The sequence below is a fragment of the Corylus avellana genome, chromosome 10 (genome assembly GCF_965113065.1).
Source record: "Corylus avellana chromosome 10, dhCorAvel1.hap1.2, whole genome shotgun sequence".
Taxonomy (NCBI): Eukaryota; Viridiplantae; Streptophyta; class Magnoliopsida; order Fagales; family Betulaceae; genus Corylus; species Corylus avellana.
The window spans coordinates 2,882,243-2,904,715 of NC_142499.1; the positions used below are offsets into that span (position 1 = coordinate 2,882,243).

At 35.0% G+C, this 22,473-nt stretch overlaps 5 protein-coding genes across 5 annotated transcripts; 2 read left to right on the plus strand and 3 right to left on the minus strand.

Annotated features, from left to right (window-relative positions):
• Window positions 1-374: 374 nt before the first annotated feature.
• Window positions 375-2,198, minus strand: LOC132191861 (uncharacterized). The gene is made up of 2 exons (XM_088511145.1): window positions 1,693-2,198; window positions 375-1,107 (listed from the first exon to the last, which is right to left on the minus strand). Exons 1-2 carry the CDS (start codon window positions 1,840-1,842, stop codon window positions 469-471), a joined length of 789 nt encoding a protein of 262 aa, XP_088367271.1. The 5' UTR covers window positions 1,843-2,198; the 3' UTR covers window positions 375-468.
• Window positions 2,199-4,485: 2,287 nt separating this feature from the next.
• Window positions 4,486-6,129, minus strand: LOC148583245 (uncharacterized). Its single transcript, XM_088511253.1, has 2 exons — window positions 5,980-6,129; window positions 4,486-5,218 (listed from the first exon to the last, which is right to left on the minus strand). Exons 1-2 carry the CDS (start codon window positions 6,127-6,129, stop codon window positions 4,580-4,582), a joined length of 789 nt encoding a protein of 262 aa, XP_088367379.1. The 3' UTR covers window positions 4,486-4,579.
• A 2,790-nt stretch (window positions 6,130-8,919) lies between these two features.
• Window positions 8,920-10,250, minus strand: LOC132161860 (uncharacterized). The gene is made up of 2 exons (XM_088511230.1): window positions 10,051-10,250; window positions 8,920-9,723 (listed from the first exon to the last, which is right to left on the minus strand). The coding sequence occupies exons 1-2, from the start codon at window positions 10,198-10,200 to the stop codon at window positions 9,067-9,069; spliced, it is 807 nt and encodes a 268-aa protein (XP_088367356.1). The 5' UTR covers window positions 10,201-10,250; the 3' UTR covers window positions 8,920-9,066.
• Window positions 10,251-12,642: 2,392 nt separating this feature from the next.
• P5CR (pyrroline-5- carboxylate (P5C) reductase) lies at window positions 12,643-16,544 on the plus strand. Its single transcript, XM_059606912.2, has 7 exons — window positions 12,643-12,928; window positions 13,019-13,067; window positions 13,202-13,293; window positions 13,408-13,480; window positions 14,744-14,864; window positions 15,064-15,169; window positions 16,116-16,544. The coding sequence occupies exons 1-7, from the start codon at window positions 12,731-12,733 to the stop codon at window positions 16,302-16,304; spliced, it is 828 nt and encodes a 275-aa protein (XP_059462895.2). The 5' UTR covers window positions 12,643-12,730; the 3' UTR covers window positions 16,305-16,544.
• Window positions 16,545-16,982: 438 nt separating this feature from the next.
• On the plus strand, window positions 16,983-18,467 carry LOC132191736 (UPF0481 protein At3g47200-like). Its single transcript, XM_088511040.1, has one exon. The coding sequence runs from the start codon at window positions 16,983-16,985 to the stop codon at window positions 18,465-18,467; it is 1,485 nt and encodes a 494-aa protein (XP_088367166.1).
• Window positions 18,468-22,473: the final 4,006 nt, after the last annotated feature.

Genomic DNA, 22,473 nt, shown 5'->3' on the forward strand with positions numbered 1-22,473 from the left:
ATGAACTAACTTTCAGATCAATATTTAAATACAGTATAAAAGAAAACAACCTTCATGTTTCTCGCATCAACAACAAAAAAAATAATAATGCTTTGCAAAACAGCACATTAAAATAATAATATGCTAAGATACGCGGCAAAAAAAATTAGGCATACCTTAATCAAAACAAAACAGAGCCAATACAAGACATCAGGAACTAACCCGATTTTGTAAATTTACCTTTACCTCTAATATGGCATATGATTATTTAAATTTAATTATTTAATTAATATTTTAATACAACTCGTAAAATCTCCAATCTTGCACCCCAGGCTATAGGGCCAGGGGATCAAATATATATATAAAGCCACTTCCCCCCCCCCCCCCCCCCCATGAGGAGTCTCCTCAACTTCTTGCTAAAACCACAATAAATATGTGTGACATAAGTGCCACACTTTAATATACTAGAAAATTTCTTACATCTTGATTTTACATATTCCCCACTCTTCCAATCCGTAGAAAAATTGGAAACTTTGCAACCTTCTGGTCTTGTCCATCTTCAGCCCAAGCATGCTTAAATTCCTCAATCACATCATCGCTAAAAAGCTCCACACCCTTCTCCTTCGCTGTTTGATATGCCGACCACGATCTGAAGAAAGTAAAATAATCATCCAAATTCATCAATTTTTCCGTTACAAACAGGGGCACGGTTTGATCAACTCCATCCACCGGCTCAAATGGGAAATGGATGCTCCTATACTTGTCCTCTGCTAATTTAACTGCCGGCTGCACGTAAGGTTCCAAAAAAACGTTATAAAAGCGTTGGGCGACTGCGTCGACCGAGCCATTGATTTCTGGGATGAAGTAGGCCCATGCAGCTATGACGCCATGAGGTTTTTTGAGTACCCATTTCACTTGTTGGTAGAAATTAGGGAGGTCCAACCAGTGGATGGCTGCAGCAATAGTCACAACATCGACGCTTGATTCAGCTGCAACATTGCTTTCAAGCTCGGCTATAGACATGGTGGGAGGGGTTTGTTGGTATCTTATATTGGGTAGCCTTGGCGCCAATGAGAGCTGTTTTGGGCTTGTATCTGTGGCTATCACATTCTTGAAAATCCCAGCTAGCTGCAAATATGGTTAAAATGGAATTAGATGTCTCTAGTCGATACCATGAGCAATGACAGCACTTTATACAAATAAATAAACAAATAATTATTGGAATTGCATGTAATTTGAACAACCCCTAAAGAGGAGATGCGGAACATCTCGCCTTCCCCCTTCGCCGGTTGGGTAAGTAAGTCCACTAGGGGTATAACCAAGGTGGAGGTTGGGGGCAGTCTAAAACCTTTGCATCCCACCTAAAATTCTAGTTCACCCTAAGCTGTTTGGGCAAGTGAATCGCATGTAATTCGAACCGCATTGCCTGTAATTCGAACCTCTAATTGTGGGACATCCTTATTCTTTACAATAAAAGAGAAATGATAAAATAAATTCGTTCTATTAAGTTATTTTTACTCTCCCAATATAAATTTTATATTTTGGATTCCGCATGATTTGGGACTATATATTAAACTTCATGCATATTCGCATTGCTATTTAAAAATATTGTATTTTTTACTTGAAAAATAAAATAGATCGGAGGAATTTCCTTCAATCCAGATGAAAACTCTGTTCATTTGTAAGAGGAGGAAAGGGAAAATGAAAACTTACGGATCGAGCAGCCTGACCGTTTCCGGTGCCTACGTCCCACGCAAGGTCTTGAGAGGGTGTCTTGGAAGCAATGAATTCAAACAATTCTTGAGGGTAACATGGCCGGCCGTCTACGTAATTCTCCGCCTGCTTAAGGAACAATTCTGCCATCTCTCTCTCTGGTTTTCAGGTTTGATCTGTTTAACTTTGGCTATCAATTATAGGCTGAAAAAAATTAAAGATAATAATAGCATATTCGCTAGCTGTCACAAGACTCACGACTTTATGGGAAGGACTAAATCGGGAATCATCACGGTAATTTCGTGTCTCATAGTGCTATAATCACTTTCTTGAGCCACTCTGTCGGCTAAGCCCCTAAATCGCCACCATCTTAGCCGCACACAGTGTTTCTCGCTCTTTCCCTCTCTCTCTCTCTGATGTAAAGTAATATGTAGGGGAGCGGAGACAACGGCGCGGGAGAAAGAAGGGGAAGAAGAAAAATGGAAGAAAAGAAAGAGCTACGTACGTGTTTTACCAAAAGCAATGGCTTGGACCCTTTTTTTCGTTTTCTTTTGCTTAGGCTAAAGGGATAAGATATCCCCATATAGCCAATCAAAGCCACACACGTGGCAGTATTTAGATTTTCTTTTTAATTCAAACCTCTCACTTTTTTAAACTACACTACTGCCTTCACCTTATTTTATTTCCATCATTTGTTAATTAATATTTAACCCCTTATTTAATTTAACAACAATTTACTATTACAAATAATTATTTATGATACTAGTACTTATTATTACTATTTTATTAATCTATTCAAGATTAATTCCTGAATATCCCTTTAATTTAATTAATTCAAATTACTTTGGAGATATTTAACGTGAAAATCAAGTGGGAACTCTAGAAGAAACAACTGCAAAAATAATCTTACAATGCGTCAATTACAAGCAGTAACATAATCTTGCAATGCGTTTAATGCTATAAATTATAGTGATAATATATCAATACTTAAATATTATGAAACTTACACCATAAATCTTTAACTATGCTTACTAAGTTACTTAACTAGTAATTATATGTTCATATGGCAAAATATTAGACCATATGATAATGTGACTAAATTAGAATGATAATTCATATGATATAAAATATAAATTACAATGATAATACTTAATTTGTGATTGTAACAAACATTTTTTTTTTTTTTTTTTTTGGATAAACATTGTAATCTTCATTCATCAAAGATTAGATATCTAGAGCATAACACTCCAAACATAACAAGAGCATATAGCTCTAAACAAACACATTGTTGATTATAATATTAATCACTTAATTAATTTGTGATATATATGATCATATGATCTAACAATTCATATAATCTTTAGATCATGTGATCTAACACTAACTATATTTAGTATTTAGTATTTAGTATGTTAATACTTGCTTGTATATTAACTATTCAGTATAATTATATACTTAATTAGTTAACAACTTAACCATATGTCATAATATTTTATATTAGTTACCATTTATGTAACTTGTTTTGATTAACTTATTTTGTTTTTGTTTTTTGAAAATAGTTAACTTGATTACTTAGTAATACTAAGTTAGTATATATGAACTAACAAGTATGTATATTATATATATATATATATATATATATATATATATAATACACATACAAATATTAAGTAACATATAATTTTTTTTTTGTCAAAATAACCTATAGTTAATTATACTGAGTTAGTAATTTAATATATATTAACTTAGTTAATATGTTAGTTTATTAAGTAACTAGTTATTAAGTCTCGGGGTACTTAATTGTTGTATTAGTATGAGTTTTTATATTTATGACTTATGTCATATTATATATGTATATTTTGTTATTATATAGTCATATGATTTAATCATCAATTAATCATTTGATATAATCTTATAAATTATAATGGTAGACCATATGATAATGTGACTAAATTCGGATGATAATTCATATGATATAACATCTAAATTATAATGATATTTAGAGCATAATACTCTAAACATAACAAGAGCATATATCTCTAAACAAACACATTGTTGATTCTAATATTAATCACTTAATTTGTGATATATATGATCATATGATATAATAATTCACATAATTTTTTTTTCTAATTACAATTCACATAATCTTTAAATCAAGTGATCTAACACTTAACTCAATAGTAATACTAAGTTAGTATATATTAATTAACAAGTATGTATATTATATATTCATATATATAATGCTCATACAAATATTAAGTAACATATAATTTTTTTGTTTGTCAAAATAACCTATAGTTAATTATACTAAGTTAGTAATTTAATATATATTAACTTAGTTAATATGTTAGTTTATTAATTAACTAGTTACTAGTAATTAATAAACTAACATAACAATTATTACATGAACTAACTTTCAGATCAATATTTAAATACAGTATAAAAGAAAATAACCTTCATGTTTATCGCATCAACAACAAAAAAATAATAATAATCCTTTGCAAAACAGCACATTAAAATAATAATATGCTAAGATACGCGGCAAATAAAATTAGGCATACCTTAATCAAAACAAAACAGAGCCAATACAAGACATCAGGAACTAACCCGATTTTGTAAATTTACCCTTACCTCTAATACGGCATGTGATTATTTAAATTTAATCATTTAATTAATATTTTAATACAACTCGTAAAATCTCCAATCTTGCACATCTGTGGACAAAACATCATCCCAGGCTATAGGGCCGGGGGATCAAATATATATATATAAAGCCACTTCCCCCCCATGAGGACTCTCCTCACCTTCTTGCTAAAACCACAATAAATATGTGTGACATATGTGCCACACTTTAATATGCTAGAAAATTTCTTCCATTTTGATTTTACATATTCCCCACTCTTCCAATCCGTAGAAAAATTGGAAACTTTGCAACCTTCTGGTCTTGTCCATCTTCAGCCCAAGCATGCTTAAATTCCTCAATCACATCATCGCTAAAAAGCTCCACACCCTTCTCCTTCGCTGTTTGATATGCCGACCATGATCTGAAGAAAGTAAAATAATCATCCAAATTCATCAATTTTTCCGTTACAAACAAGGGCCCGGTTTGATCAACTCCATCCACCGGCTCAAATGGGAAATGGATGCTCCTATACTTGTCCTCTGCTAATTTAACTGCCGGCTGCACATAAGGTTCCAAAAAAACGTTATAAAAGCGTTGGGCGACTGCGTCGACCGAGCCATTAATTTCTGGGATGAAGTAGGCCCATGCAGCTATGACGCCATGAGGTTTTTTGAGTACCCATTTCACTTGTTGGTAGAAATTAGGGAGGTCCAACCAGTGGAGGGCTGCAGCAATAGTCACAACATCGACGCTTGATTCAGCTGCAACATTGCTTTCAAGCTCGGCTATAGACATGGTGGGAGGGGTTTGTTGGTATCTTATATTGGGTAGCCTTGGCGCCAATGAGAGCTGTTTTGGGCTTGTATCTGTGGCTATCACATTCTTGAAAATCCCAGCTAGCTGCAAATATGGTTAAAATGGAATTAGATGTCTCTAGTCGATACCATGAGCAATGACAACACTTTATACAAATAAATAAATAATTATTCGAATTGCACGTAATTTGAACAACCCCTAAAGAGGAAATGCGGAACGTCTCGCCTTCCCCCTCCGCCAGTTGGACAAGTAAGTCCACTAGGGGTATAACCAAGGTGGAGGTTGGGGGCAATCTAAAACCTTTGTGTAACCTAAAATTCTAGTTCACCCTTAGCTGTTTGGGCAACTGAATTGCATGTAATTCAAACCGCATTGCATGTAATTCAAACCTTCAATTGTGGGACGTCCTTATTCTTTTTACAATAAAAGAGTAATGATACAATAAATTCCTTTTATTTTGGATTCCGCATGATTTGGGACTATATATTAAACTTCATGCATATTCATTTGGCTTAATACTAAGAACATAGTTTTCTTTTAAATTGGGTTGAAAGAAATTCCTCCAACTTATGAATGGAGTTTTCCTTCAAACTAAATTAGAGGAATTCCTCCAACCTATTACATATGTCTTCTACATGTAAGAAGCACATTCTTTTTTTTTAATTGAAAGAATAAAGTTGGAAGAAAGCATGTGCTTCTCACATACTATTTAAAAACATTGTGTGTTTTTACTTGAAAAATGACACTCCATTTTTATAGAATATGTTGGGGGAATTTCCTTCAATCCAGTTTAGATGAAAACTCTGTTTATTTGTAAGAGGAGAAAAGGGAAAATAAAAACTTACGGATCGAGCAGCCTGACCGTTTCCGGTGCCTACGTCCCACGCAAGGTCTTGAGAGGGTGTCTTGGAAGCAATGAATTCAAACAATTCTTGAGGATAACATGGCCGGCCATCTGCGTAATTCTCCGCCTGCTTAATGAACAATTCTGCCATCTCTCTATGGTTTTCAGGTTTGATCTGTTTAACTTTGGCTATCAATTATAAGCTGAAAAAAAAATTAAAGATAATAATAGCATATTGGCTAGCTGTCACAAGACTCACGACTTTATGGGAAGGACTAAGTCGGGAGTCAGCACGGTAATTTCGTGTCTCATAGTGCTATAATCACTTTAGACCAAAATTTCATTAGCCGACGCCTATTGCTGTGGGGAATCATTTGGCTACCATTTGTGTGTTTTTTTTGGGATAATGAGAATTTTGGAATTTATAAGATTATTATGAAAGAGAATAGCAAATAATTTTGCAAGATTATTAAAAAATCTTGCAGCTGACAGAATCTAATTACCGTGGACGATTTCCTGGCATGGCAGTAGAGTTTAGAGAAATGGATAATGCTAAACATCCAAAGATTCTTCTTAAAATGTTTCTTAGATGATGTAGCAAGTATTTTTTTCTTTAAAAAATTCTCATTCTCTCACCTTTATCTTCCACTCCTTCTCAAAATAGTATTTTCCACATTATTTAAGAAAAATTTAAAAAAAAAATTTGAGACACCTAACAACCCTTGAAGATAGAGATATGATTCTGCCACGACTTAGACAGGTCCTTATGAACAGACTTAAAGGTACGCATGCAAGCTAGTCACATGCAGGAGTAGAGATGAAAGTTACGTACCCTAAACAGTTTCATACAAATAATGACAAGGACGGCTGGTTGATGTCGGAGAAGAAATAGAAGTGCCAAATCGATTTACAAAAATGTCCTTTCCTTCTAGCCTAATCACTGCCTTTTTTTTTTTTTTTTTTTGAACTAGTAAATCTCATAGCTCATATACTTTCTCAGTTTTCCGAACACAACTACTCAGACTCAACTAGACGGATTATATCAAGGACTAATTTTTTTTTAAATTTAATATAAAATTAAAATTCAATAATAATTATTTTAAATTTAATAATAATTTTAAAAATTTGAAATGATATGAAAATCACGTACAATCCTTATTGGATTGGTTTGGCCGGGTACTGAGAGCCCTAACTCACAAGTTTATTACAATCAAAAAATCTTGCAGCTGGCAGCAGCTGAATCTTATAATAGACGATTTTTCGGCATTGTAGTAGAGTGTGCGTAGAAATATATGATTATGCCATGACTCACAAGTCACGCAGGAAATAATGACAAGGGTGGCTGGTAATCGATGTCGGAGAAGAAATGGGAGAGACCCAAATGGGGACGCTTTTGACTTTTCAGTTCATAGAGACGTGCGCAAATCGATTTACCAAAAATGTTCTTCCCTTCTCGCCTAATCACTGCCTTTTCTTTTGAACTAGCTCATACTTTTCTCCAACACCAAAGCCACAGTACCACACAATAAATAACTTTTGCATTACGGATATTCTTCACTAATGTTTTCGTGTTGCGTAGTTTTTACAGACAACGTAGTTTTTTTGTCCGGTTTTCATTATTGGAAGAGGCAGCTCTGACGTGGTCTGTCCTCAACAGTTAACGAAGAATATAAACACGTACGTCATCATGGGTGACGGAGCAAGAGGCTTCGTAAGCACTACATAATGGGGCGCGGAGTTGAATAAAATGGCAATGTGATAGACACAATACAACTGAGATGGAATTGGATCCTCTCCATTTTCTTTGAAGTGGAGAAGAGGACCAGTCAGGTAAAAATAAGATGATAAATAATTTGTATAATTTATGAGGGCAAAATAGTCTTTTCAATTGAAAAAATTATTTTGCCTTCTTATTTTTGCCTAATCGGTTCTTCTCCATTTCCATTGAAATTGGGAGAATCCTTTTTTGGAACTGTTATATTGCTTACAAAATTATTGACCAAGGAGATAAATCCATCAATCCTTTGAAACAAGATGGTTTTGGTTGAATTCTCTAGAAAATGAGCCACAGTTGTGAGCATCTTCAAACAAGTTAGTTAAATTTAGCTATTATGTGTTGTTTTCATCCTCCAACAGACCTTTTAAAATTAAAATTTTTTCCTGTAGCAACTTATAGGATTTTTTTATTATTATTTTCTCTCATCTTTCTCTTTTCTCTTTTCTATTTCTCCCCTCTTTCTCTTTCTATTTATTAAAAAAATATTATTTAAAGAGAATAACTTGTCGACCGCTGAAACTTGCATTGAAAAATGAGTAAATAAAATAAATTAAAAAAGTTTTTGAGCAGCTAAAATGAAGAAATTTGTGGACCTAACTCATTTCATAAAACTGGTTCAATAAGAGAGGGTTGCCAATTCCTTACAAATATGCCCAAAATCTTATCCACAGTCACAGACAATGTGAGATCATTCTTCAACACCCTCTCTCATGTGCAGACCAGTATTTTTCTTGGTCCTTGTCACGGGGTAAGTAGTGTGAGCTTCATTCGTCTTGTGATAGGCTCTGATACCATGAATAAATTTGTGGACCTATCTCATCCCATAAAATCGGTTTAATAAGAGAGGGTTGCCAATTTCTTATAAACATACCCAAAATCTTCTCCACAAGCAATGTAGAATTATTACTCAACATAAAATAACTCTTATTGTGTTATGGGCCTCCGTAACGAGGGATGAATAATCAACGAGAGCAATATTAGATTTTGGTAGGATAATTCGAAGAATCCTGGGCTGAGCCTCCTAATTTTAGGGTAATTCGTGGAATCATAAACCTCCTAAAACAACTACTAGAGTTGAATATTAAACTTTTCACATATTTTATTAATGACATTTCCTACTAGAGATATTGTTTTATGATCATGTCTCCTTATTTCCTACGACTCTACGAGAGATATTGTTTCATAAGCAAGTCTCATATTTTTCTAATAAGAATAATAATACATCATTACCTTATTTGATAATAGTTCTAATATATTATTACCGGGTCATAGACCCGTAACATATTGTTGGAGATGTTCTATATATCCTAGCTAGTCTTTTGGTTTTATATCTTTCCCCACTCGTCCAATCCTCAAAGAAATTTGAAACTTGACAGCCTTCTGGTCTTGTCCATCTTCGGTACTCCAAGCACGCTTAAATTCATCGATCACATCATCGCTCAAAAGCTCCACACCCTTCTCCCTCGCCGTTTGATACCCTGACCATGATCTTAAGTAGGTAAAATAAAGATTTAAATCCATCAATTTTTCAGTCACAAACAGAAATGGCCCAGTGTGATCAAGTCCATCCACAGGCTCAAATGGAAAATGGATGCTCCTGTACTTGTCCAATGCTAATTTAATTGCCGGCTCAAAATAGGGTTCGACGGTGTTGTAAAAGCGGTGCAGGACTGCGTCGACCGAGCCATTGACTTGTGTTGAGAAGTAGGTCCATGCAGCAACGACACCATGGGGCTTTTTGAGTACCCATTTCACTTGTTGGTAGAAGTTAGGGAGGTCGAACCAGTGGAGAGCCACAGCAACAGTCACAACATCGATGCTTGATTCAGCTGCAACATTGCTTTCGAGCTCGGCTATAGACATGGTGGGAGGGGTTTGCTGGTATCTTATATTGGGTAGCCTTGGCGCTAATGAGAGCTGTTTTGGGCTTGTATCTGTGGCTATCACATTCTTGTACATCCCAGCTAGCTGCGAATCAAGTTGAGTTTAACACAAAGTCCACAAAATGCAAATGGTTATTATATACGAAGGTTTTATAGATGGAGGCATTTACTTCACGGATTCCAATTTTATAGAAAAGAGATTTCGTATTGGTAAATGCATATATTACTTTCTTTATCATACAAAGGTTGATAAAAAATTTCTCAGGTCAGATTGGGCTTATCTCAAAAAAAAAAAAAAAAAAAAAAAATCAATAAAAATAAGTAACTAAACTATATAATTAATATTCTAATATCCTATCAATACAACTAAAAATTAGGGAACCTAAGAGGAAAAAGGAAGCATAAAACTCACCGATCGAGCAGCTTGACCGTTTCCCGTGCCGACGTCCCACGCAAGATCTCGAGAGGGTGTCTTAGAAGCAATGAATTCAAACAATTCTGGAGGATAACTTGGTCGACCCTCTGCATAATTTCCCGCCTGCTTAATAAACAATTCTGCCATCTCTCTCTCTCGATTTCAGGTTCGATCTATTTACCAGAGCCGCCTGCTATATATATATATGTCACAACTTTATGGGAAGAGGGCTAAATCGGGAAGCATCACGGTAATTTCGAATCAGATAATGCTACAATCATTTTTTACCAAAATTTCATTCGAGCCAAAGTCTATTGTCGTGGGCCCTTGATGGAAAATTTGATTACCCACCAAGTACGATGCCTTTCCTTTCCTTTCCTTGCAACGTCGCATTAAAGTTGAAAAAAATTTCATGCCTTGTGCAATGAATTTAGATACGTCATTGGTGACGAAGCAAGAGGCGTCCTAATCAAAATTTGTTTTGAACAAAATGTTTCTATGTGTTAGTTGAAACTACCGCATATCTGCGAAGTCGTTAGGTGATAAAATTAAAAATTATTGCTGAAGTCGGTCTGTAGGCTGTCGATAAAGTCGGTTTAGTTAACAAATTTTATTTCGTCTACCGAACCGAATTTGTTGAAAGAAAAAAAAAAAAGTGTCGCCTACCGCTCATTGGTTAATCGGTGTTGGTAGAAGTCAGTCGACTATCGGTCGATAGGTGGTGAATTTGCCTGGGCCTAATTCTCCTCTGTTTCAATTTGCCAAAACAGAGTATAACATAGCATTGCTTCATATGCTTTGTGGAAAGCATAATAGACAAACAAGAGATGAGAGTGATTAGACTAAAAAGAAAAAAAGAAAAAAAGAAAAAAAGATGAGAGTGATTTACAATATTAATAATTATGTTTTAGAGATGAGAGTGAGTCCAAATGCTTGGAGAGAAAAAGACGAAAGTCAAAGATATTAATTAAAATGACAAAAGCAAAAAAGCCGATATATTAAATCACGTGAAGCGCTTGGCCTTTCCGAACCCTTCTGCCCATCTTTTTGTATTCCCATTTCCCCCTCCCTTTGGTTGTTCAGGAAATGCAGGAAAACAACACAAAAAGAGCTTTTATCTAAGATAGCTTCTTTACCCTGCCCCTAATAGTTTTGCCTCCATTATGTGTGTAACGTAACACTCCCTAACATAACTTTTAAAATTAATATTGAATCAAAATTCAATAATAATTTATTTTAAATTTAATGATAATTTTTTAAAAAGTCATACTTGAAAGTGTGAGAATAAAAGTGAGAACGTAAGTGTGTAAAGTTACTCATAAAAGGGTTGTCATTGCCTTTTGTCATTCATGCCCCACACCCCGATGTTATCTATGGTGGATGACAAATTGTAAATAAATTATTGTCTTATTTGAACCATTAAATTATTTTTTTGGTTAAGAAGTAGAGAATTGATTTAAAAAATTAATTGCAACCGAGATTATTATTATTATTATTTTTTTTAAAAAAAAAAAAATTATCAAGTTTGAGTCAATTGAGTACATGATAGAGTTAAAACTCAAAATCTTTGCCGAGTTTGAACAAAAGCTCAAAGTTTGGAGTCGAGTTCGAAAATGCAAAACTTGACTCAACTTGACTACATAGCTAAGCATAATCCTTTATCCTATCTCTCATTAAGCTCTCCACAATTGTGCAATTTTGAATAAGAGGCATTTTAGTTGGAGGTAATTTACAGGGTGCATGGCAATAATGAAACTTCTTGCATGCATCTTCACTGATGAATATCTTTGAAGGGCTTGATATTTTGCTCCATATTAGCCGTGCGAGATCCACGACAAGAAGTGACCCCATGCACGTGGTCAAGCCTTCGTATAGTATAGTAGTTGCTTAAAAAAAAAAAAAAAACACAAATTTGGTTATCTTAGGATTAAAGCCTTTATATCGCTGGAATAATGTGGTAATGCCTATTAATTATTGAATTAGCCTTTATTTATTTAAAAAAGAAAAAGAAAAATTCAATGACAGTTGGATTCTGCTACATAAGTTGCATGAGAATTTGGAATTACACTTCAAATTGTCTTGAACAAAAGAGTATTGCTACTCTTTACACTCATTCGTAAGAAACTGATGACGTAATAGTGAAAATTACTATTAAATTCAAAATTCAATAGTAACCTATCCAAAATTTAATGATATTTTTCACTCAAAAAACGTGCAAGTCTGAGAGTGTGAATGTGTGTACATTTAATTTGTTTCATTTATTACACTAGACAACTTGATATATTTTAAGTGATTCATAGAAAAAATCACTTAAAATATATAAAGTTAGCCGATGTTAAATGAATGTGAAGAATAAGATTAATACTCGCTTTGAGATGAAGATAAAATCAGCAACAAGAAATTCAAATAAATTCAACAACCTAATGATGCTAATCCTATTTTATCGAAGATAACTTACTCTTTATCAAAGAGACTAGAGAGCCCTAAATCGTTTGAATCTTTTTTTTTTTTTTTTTTTGGGTCCAAACCAAAGGACCCACTAATCCATTCAGCCTGGGTCATTGGAGGATTCGGAACCTTTTGAAGAAGAAACAGGTCTACCAAAAGGGGCATTTCAAAGGAACAATTCCCTCCTCACTACTCTCTGAAGTCGTGGTGCTGCCGACGACGTCGTACAATGGAAATGGCTCCCATTCCGAGCGAGACATACAAGCTAGGGTTTATCGGAGCGGGAAAAATGGCGGAGAGCATCGCCAGAGGAGTCGTCCGATCCGGTGTCTTGCCTCCTTCCCGTATCCGTACGTCCCACTCCAGCCCCAGCCGCCGCAACGCCTTCGAGTCCTTCGGCGTCACCGTCCTCCCCCGCAACGACGACGTATCATCCCTCCCCTCCGCTCTCTCTTTTTCGTTTTTTTTTTTTCTCCTCTTAGACTGGAATTCGATTCCTATTTTCTCATGCTGACAGGTGGTTCAAGACAGTGATGTGGTCATCTTCTCCGTGAAACCTCAAGTTGGTATAATTTCATGAAAATTCTTAGTAATAGGAATCAAAGCCAAATTTAGACGTTTATGGATAATAATTTCGTGGATGCTGTTGTTGTGAGTTTCTTCATTGCATAATCGTTTCCACATTTTTCTGTTGTTGCAGTCAAAGATGCGGTCTTGCGATTGAAGCCACTGCTTTCGGAAAAGAAGCTTCTGGTTTCGATTGCTGCTGGAGTCAAATTGAAAGATCTGGAGGTTTGTGAAACAGAGTTCTTCTTACTCCATAAAAAAATTCACTCTTTTACTATGCATTTGAGTTCTTAATTTTCAAACTCTACATACTTCATTGATGTGATCTGTTTCATCCAGGAATGGGCTGGTCAAAGCCGATTTATTAGGATAATGCCAAATACTCCATCAGCTGTAGGCGAGGCAGCAAGTGGTATTTTTTTTTTTTGTTTAATATATAATTTTCATCCTCCATCATGCAAAATTTATCATACTTCTTTTTTTTTACCAAGTTGCCATTTTTTTTCCTGGCTTTTGTTTAAGGTTACTCAATACCCAATGCTCCGGCAAGTTTGCTGGGTTGTCAGATTTTACCCTGTTCTTTTATTATCCTTCCTTTGGATTTTAAGCTATAATTCTGCCTCCTGTAAATCATTTACAAAAGATAGCAATGCATTTTGTGAGGGGCCCAATATGACAAATGTGGGAAATTGATTATACTGATAGCGAATTCATATACTACCTTCATAGCGAATTTTATTTTTCCCTGTTTAAAATGTTAGTATTGAAGTTTATGGCCTGGAAGTCATCACGATGGGTGCATTTGTGAATATCATCTGTTCTTAAAAGTTTATGTGTGAGCAGGGGGATATAATATTTACTCATTCTTGGCCTATTGAGAGTAATGAATATATATATATTATGACTGATATTTGCTATACGAGGTCGATTCTTATAGTTCATTCTAATTAGTTAGAAGGCCAAGTTTTGTGTCCCTTTCAAATACTATGAGGGCATTAGTTTCTCATGTACAAGTTATCTTTCAAAGATTATGAGGGCAAGCTATGCCTTTCCCCTGTTAATTTCCCGAGATGGAGAGTTCAAATCTTTTCTTTGCATAGGGTGACAAAATATGTTGGTGCAACATGTGGTCTTAGTAACAGCATGAATGAAAAAAAGACAAGAAAAAGGTTGAGGAAAGGCTAAATAAAAACACTGAATCTCTTAGCCGATGACAAAAGTAGTAAAATCTCAGAATCCACAACTAGTCATACAAGAATTGTACAGAAAAGAAATTAGCAAGGTTCCACTTAGCTCTGTATCAGTAAATGTACCATTATTTCTCCTCTACCAAGCTGTCGACATAATATAAAGTGGGACTGCCTCCCAAACCACACTAATCTCATGGTGGTGAGATTTTCCTCTCAAAACTGCAAATTCTCCACCAGTCCTATGTATCACCTTTCGTATCCTGAATAGAGATAAAGCTATTGACCTAAACTCACGCACCACAAAATTTTTCTTGCACATTTTTATCAAGAGGTTGAAAATGGTCATAAGAACATCATTTCCTCTGTCACATGTATCTTTCTACTCTTCAAATCTTGTAGTTCTTGTTTGCATTACCTTCTTTTGCATCTACTTTGTGAAAAAATATCAAAATGGTAAGGGTCTCTAATCTGCTTGCATTTGGTAGTTATGAGCTTGGGAGGATCTGCGACAGAAGAAGATGGAGACCTAATAGCTAAATTATTTGGATCAGTTGGCAAGTTGTGGAGAGCCGATGAGAAATTGTTTGATGCAATCACTGGTCTGAGGTATATGGCATCTGTGAATGCATAAGAGCCATACTGATTACTACCTTGGCACACAAAACATATATTCAATAGTTTTAGCCATTTTTATTTAAAAAGGTTCTTGGGTTCATCAAGCACAAATTATGTATCTGTATTTGCAGAGACAGAGATTTGCTGACTGCAACTTATAACATAGATTCTTTTTCCTGAAAATGTTCAGTGGTAGTGGCCCAGCATTTATATACTTAGCTATAGAAGCTTTGGCTGATGGAGGAGTGGCTGCAGGTCTACCACGAGCACTTGCACTGGGTCTAGCTTCTCAAACTGTAAGTACATTTATACCAGTATTATGTTCTTATTCAATTAGTCATGTAATTTGCTGATTCTGTTACAGGAACTAGGAGTTGATTTATCTCTTGGCAGGATAATTTTAAGCTCCCGAAATCACCCAAATATATAGAGAATTGGATATTAACAATAGAGTAGTAACTGTGACAGCTCTTAACTGGAAGTCAAGTATGGATTTCTGATTTCCTTAGAGCAAATACTACTGTCAGTCTGCCAGAAATAAAACATATATTTTTGGCAGCAGAAAATCCAAACTCAAGATTTAATCATTGCAATGACAGACAATTTTTGTCAAATTACTATTGAGGACAAGGTTGTTAAAGTAATATGTAGGATGGTGTCAAATGCATTAGAAGCTCTCAAGAAAATTTCAAACTGATAGTCTGATAACATAGAGAAAAGAACGTTGAAGAATGTCATAAAATATATGGCATACTCTTAAATTTGTGACCAGGAGTAGCTTATGCGTGCTCACTTGAAGTATCTTACATTTGTTACACTGTTACTACCTTTCATGAACTGCAGAATACTAAGTTTTCAAATATACTATAAAGAATTATTCAGAATTTGATGTGTAACCAAATCAGTAACATAAGTCTGCAAGACTACATTTACTCAAAAAAGAATTGTCTACTAGAACAACTGGATTTCACAGACTGCTTAGAATAGGAAAAAAGAAAAGGCAGTATATGACGTAATTATTGCAAGTGCGTATTATACTATTATGAAATGTTCAAGCATCTAGAATAAAGGATTTCATTTATTCATTCATATATAATTTATTTTTGGGGGTGGAGGGAGTGGCGAGGGGAAGGCCCTAAGTAGAGTAGATTTGCTGGCTTTTACTTGTATATGCCCCTCTCTAAACATTAGCTGTGTGTCCTTTGCTTGTGGGGTAAGTGAATTTTCTGTCTCTTTTTGCAGGTATTAGGAGCAGCATCGATGGTCACCAAAACTGGGGAGCATCCAGGTAAGCTTAAAGATGATGTTGCATCACCTGGTGGGACTACAATTGCTGGTATTCATGAGTTGGAGAAAGGCGGATTCCGTGGAACTTTGATGAATGCGGTTATTGCTGCTGCTAAGCGCAGCCGAGAACTTTCCCAAAGCTAGTCATATCAATTTATTCTTTGTCTATTCTGGTAATGCTGTTAGGACAATGGAATCTGCCTGTCTATTTTATTTATTTGCTTTAACTTTGAATATGTGAGCTCCTGGCCCTTCTTTTCGTGGCTTATGGCTGTATACAATTTTCAGCTTATTAACTGTCATAGGCTGTTCTTCGCCAGAATTCTTGAACCTCAGGTTTAGCATTCACGAATTAGTGTCTATCAAATGGGAGGATTTCTTGTAGTCATTCTGCAACCATTGGAACCCTCCTTTTTCCTCCCATCTTTGGTTGGATGGACCACGAGTTATATGTAATTCTTTTTGTTGGACTCAAAGCATGACGAATCGTTCAATACTCTTTTCTCCTTTTCTGGGAAAAGATGATGCCACTTATACTAGGTCTATATTACTGCATTAGGATAAAAGCAAAGACAGTTCCATGAAACTACGTTTTACTTGATACCAATCTTGGTCGGTGGATAAAATAAGATGCATAAACTCGTTACCAATAAAAGTGTCTATACTTAATTCCAAACTTTAAAATTCGAATAAATAAAAGCAACTGTCCTTTGTTTCCCATGCTATAGTTAAGAGTTTCCATAGTATATATGAAGTAAATGGGAGGAGAGCCATATAACCAGATTTAATTCCCTTGTTGGGTGCAAACTTGCTACGACCAGAATGGAGCATATTGTTTCTATTGACGAGCTGCACTCGAGGAAGGTTGTTAGAAGCAAAGCTTGTGAAGGAAGCAGCAGCCGCAACCGGCCTGCCATTACCAGGGAGGAAAGGTTTAGAAATTTTATGGACGAAGGAGACCAAGCAAGAAAGGTGGAAGCCCTTGGTGGAAGCCCACCAGCAAAAATACAGAAGGTTATATTCTTGCTGCGAGATCACAAGCATTTCGTTAAGTACTTTGAGCCAAGAGTGGCATCAATTGGTCCTATCCATCATGGCAAGCCAAAGTACCAGCTAGGAGAGAAGTACAAGCTTAGATTGGCATATGAGTTCGTCCAAGGTTGCGGGAAGAGTATAAATCTTCTGTACGAGGTTGAGAAGAAAATCAAGCAACTGAGGGAATTCTTCGAGGAGGAGGTGATAGAGAAGTATGATGATGAGGCACTCGCCTGGATATTGTTCGTGGACGGCTGCGCAATACTACAATACATATTATGCGCTACAAATGACCAGTTCAAAGAGTTGAACATAAAAACCGACAGCGTAGCCTTCGCTCATCAAGATTTGTTCTTGTTGGAGAATCAAGTTCCTTACCGTCTCCTCAAGTTATTGATGAGCTTGAGCGGGAAGGAAGAGGAGTTGAGAAAATCGATTGAAAGTTTCATTCGAAATGTTACTTATCAGCAAACGGAGCCGCAACAAAATGTTGACGAAGGAGAAAGCTCTCATGATTCACAGCCGGAACCAATAGAAAGAGAAGTACCAATAACAGAGCCCACCCATCTTCTCGACCTTATGAGAACAACACTCTTGGGTCCGACTCCTCTGCGATCCTCGAAAGTCGTCCCATCCTTTGGAAAGACACGTGGAATATGGCCATGTAGAAACACACGTCAAGAGGACCCAGATTGGCAATCATATCGGAATGTGCAGGAGCTTAAAGCAGCAGGAATCCATTTGAAACGCGGCAAAGAAAGTTGCTTGAGGAGCATAAGTTTTAGTAGACGATTCAATTTCTACCCCGGATTCCTTTCACTTCCTCCGATTACAGTGGACGACTCAACGGGCCCCAAGTTCATGAACTTGATAGCTTATGAAATGTGTCTGGATTTCGAGAACGACTTCGGCATCAGCTCTTATATATCCTTCCTAGATTCACTCATTGATGCAGTCAACGACGTCAAAGATATGAGGAAGGTACAAGTGCTGTACAACTTGCTCGGCAGTGATCAAGAAGTGGCTGACCTCTTCAATGAGATAGGCACTGACCTGGTGCCTAACACCGAAGCTTATAAGGATGTAAAGTTCAAGATTCAGAGCTACTACAATAACAATTGTATGACCTATATGGCTCAATTCTTTCACGATCATTTCAGCAGCCCCTGGACTATCCTTGCTTTCTTGGGCGTATTATTGGGACTTGCTCTAACTGCCCTTCAGAGTTGGTCCGCAATCTTCCCTCACTCATTTGACAAAGCTAAGAATTGATGATCAGCATGAAAATCAACATGAGGGAAAAGGTACTAATTAATTTATATATAATTTGTTAGCTGTTTATATATACCATCTACTTAATTAGCTAAACTCACATGCATGGTTTCTAGACCACGTATGGTTGTTTCCAAGAATAAAAGTAAGAACCTTAAGAGTTCTACATGTATTGTTCGTATTAATTTGTTTTCTTTGGTTTTGGTGTTTATATATATATATATATATATATATATATATATATATATATATATATATGCAAGTTTATATAAAATAAGTAATTAAGAGTGATTGTACGTACTAAGTTCGTCGTGTAATGTGTTTGGAATGAAAATAATTATATATGAGTGTGGTATTATTAATTTCCAACACGCATTCATTGGATTTACTCAACACATTATCTATTATATATATTTCAGCAAGATCTCCTTCTCTGATCTTTCTCTGCTTTCTTCCTCTCACACGCTTTTGTTCTGTATGTTTCTCTTAGCAATACTTGTGGCCATTTTCAGCACCCATTATCCATTGTGCTAGCCAAGGAACGAGTCCTAGAGGTATTAATTATAAGCGTAATCTTCACTAATGGATGAAGGGAAGACAATTATTTGACGTGCCCAATTTTGACCTTTCATTTTGATCATTTGAGGTTAACATTGTAAATACTATGACACATTATCAGGGGTACATAAGTGAAGTAATTCTCCAAAATAAAATGAAAATTTATTCTTTGATTTAGAAAATATTTTTATGCAAAAACTGGTTTTTCCTATAAATCTGTATTTGTGATTTTGGCCGCAATGAGTGAAATTAATTTAAGGGGATCCTCGTCCCTCAACTTCACTTTAATTAAAGACACCGAGCATTCACAATGGTCTAATTTACAAGAAAAACATGCTGCAACAAACTCCCTACTCTCCTCCCTATATTTTGTTTTTGTTTTGTTTTATTTTGTTTTGTTTTGTTTCTTTATGTTATTTCCTCTCGCTCTCTCTCTCTCTCAACTTGTACACTTTTTCTTCCAACGATCTAGATCTTGCAATATATACACTCTAAAACTAATATATATATATATATATATATATATATATATATATATATATATAACAAGTTGAGAAATATATATATAAAGAGTTTGCTATTTGGTTTATTTTAAAATTGTCTTTTCAATTTTTTTATTTTATTTTTTATTTAAAAAGAAAAAAAAATTCTCCTCAAATTTAACTTTTATTTGAAGAGCCTATTGTGAATGTTCAAAAAGGACAAACACAAACTAGCTTAGCAAATGAGAAATGATATGCAATACACTCTCATACAACTGTAATGATATGCCAATAAATATTAGCAATTCAAAAGTTGATTTTCACTATCACATCATCATAATTGTATGACAGTCGAATGAGAGCCTACTCTCCTCGAACAACATATTTAAAGCAAAAAGGTGAAGAGAGGTCATTATCAAAACGGCCACACACAGGCATCTTTGAACTGCGATATACAACCACTAATCTCTCAAGCAACTCCATGTTGTACATGCTGTTGGGAGAATGTAACTTCATGAAGAAAAAAGGGAAAAGCGTAAAATACCAAATCTTATCCTTTAGTTAAGGCACTACTTTTATAAAAGAAAATCCCATGGATGTGTCAGCGAATTCCTACTTTTGAGTAAAACAATTAAAGACTTTGTAAGTTTTAAGTGTTGGCTAAATGTTCGGTGAGCAAAATGGATTCAAAGTGCCAAATTATTATGGGCGTCCGAAGGAGATTCATAGCCGTCTGGAAGAGATTTAAAAGCTACACAGTTAATTTTATCCCGAGAGCCTCATCTGCAAGCTCGTCTGCAACGGCGTCCGAACGACCACTTACGAGAACAATATTTCCCGTGTTTTAAGAGTCCCGTCCAGACGAGCCCATTTACTGTCCAGACGGCCCATAGTCTGCTAGTTTAATTTAAATGTAATTGAGTCCTAATTAGACTATGGGAGTCTGCTAGGTTTAATTTAAATGTAATTGAGTCCTAATTAGAGTAGGGGTCTTTGTATTATATATATAGATCTCTACAGATCTGTATTACTACGAATTTCTGCATCTAGAATTCGCCGTCGTGTGCTAAGAGAGTCCGCAAGTGTAATTTTTATTTTAATAATTAAAAATAAAAATAATTTTTTTTTACACTGGCGTGTGTGGCACGCAGCGTGCTGTGTATCACAGTCCGTCTGTGATATAGAGAGTCTATTCTCTCTCTTAGAGTGATCGTTTGTTTTTACTTGTTGATTGTTGAAGTGAAGTCAACTAGAGTTCCGGTAAAGGGAGATCATGTAGAAGTATTATGCCAGCTATCTCTAGAAAGGGCTACTGTAGTAGAAAGCAAGTGAGTCGCTTGTCTTATACAAGATCGTGTCAATTGCAAAGGTTTTGTAAGTGTGAACGTCTTGTAATCCTTTATTTTTTTACTGAGTTAGTTGATTTTCTGGGTTTAACTACTCCGGAGAAGTTTTACAATTAGAGAGTTCTCTAATTGGTTTTCTCTTCGTAACCAAAATATCTGTGTTCTTTATTGTTCATTGCATATCTGTTTTTGGTTAATTATTATTTGTTAGGTCAGATCTATTTCCGCATAATATTGTGTGAAAAACCTATACTTTCAGAATATGTGTCGTTTGGAGTCGTATATAGATTTTTCAAACTTCATTCTCGGAAACAATATTCTCCAGAATATTGTTTGATGCACGTACTCGCTATATACTAGTTTGGTACCTGCAGGATTGATGCAAAGATAAATCATCATAAAGAAATAGATTTAATAGCAAAAGAGCTAATTAATACCAAACTTGCTATCTCAATAAAGGTACTTGCGTATTACATATAAAATTCATTCCTTTAATAAAGGGTGAAAGAATCTAGTGGGTTCATCAAACTCCTACGTATAAAATGACATAAAAAATCGTTAATTTTAATCAAAGTGTAGATTTGATTGCAAGCAATTGTATGAGAAATAGAGATCTTAAATTCTTGGGATCAAGACGTAGTTTTTAGGATAATAAAAAAGAAAGTTCCTAAAATTCTGATCCAGATTGAACATATGGGGTTAGGGACGCGTCCAGATTGAAAATGTACATTTGTATAGAGGTAAAAAACTACATTGTTTCTATATTTAATTAGGGAGCTGCAAAATTTAATTATGGTACACTTCTTCTCTTCGGTTTTTACTCAATTCACTGTGTCTTTTATGTACTTTAGATTAAATCATTTAATTTAAAAAGTAATATTATTTAGTACACTCATATACAATTGTCATACAATTAAGTGATAATAAAAATCAACAATTTAATCAACATTTGTAATAAATAAATAAAATTTGTTTTTTTTTTTTTTTTAAATATTTGTTTTTACTTATATCATAGGTACTAAGTGATGTGTTACAATCACATGAGATGATGATACATTTATTAAAATAATAGATTATAAGTTAGGGTAATACATCACTTAGGAACCAATTTTTTGGAAGAAAATTTAGTAATTATACCATTTTCTCTCGTTTTTATTGTTTGAAACCGCATGCATGGAACGTGGTAACATGTGATTTATTGAATATTTCTCTACACAATAAAGTCTAAGGAACTGCTTATTCATTTAAAAAAAAAAAAAAAAAAAAAAGTTTTAGGGAGCCATCGTTTTTGACATTATCAAATCTGTAATTCTTTTTGTTCAAGGGCTCAATGCCTCAATGCACGACGTATCGTTTAAAATATGTTTCTCCTTTTCTGGGAAAAGATGATGCCGATTGTGGACCAGGCATATAGATCGATCAGGATGAAGCTATTATAAAAGCATAGATCAGTTGCATGAAATTAGGTTGTATTTAATACCAATCTTGCTTGATGGATAAAGACACGTGATAGATTCATTATCAATTAAAGTGTCTCTCAACTTTAATAGCGGAATGTGTAATGCCAGAAGGAAGGGATTAGGATTCTTTACAATTTTTAATTGTCATTTTTAAGCATCG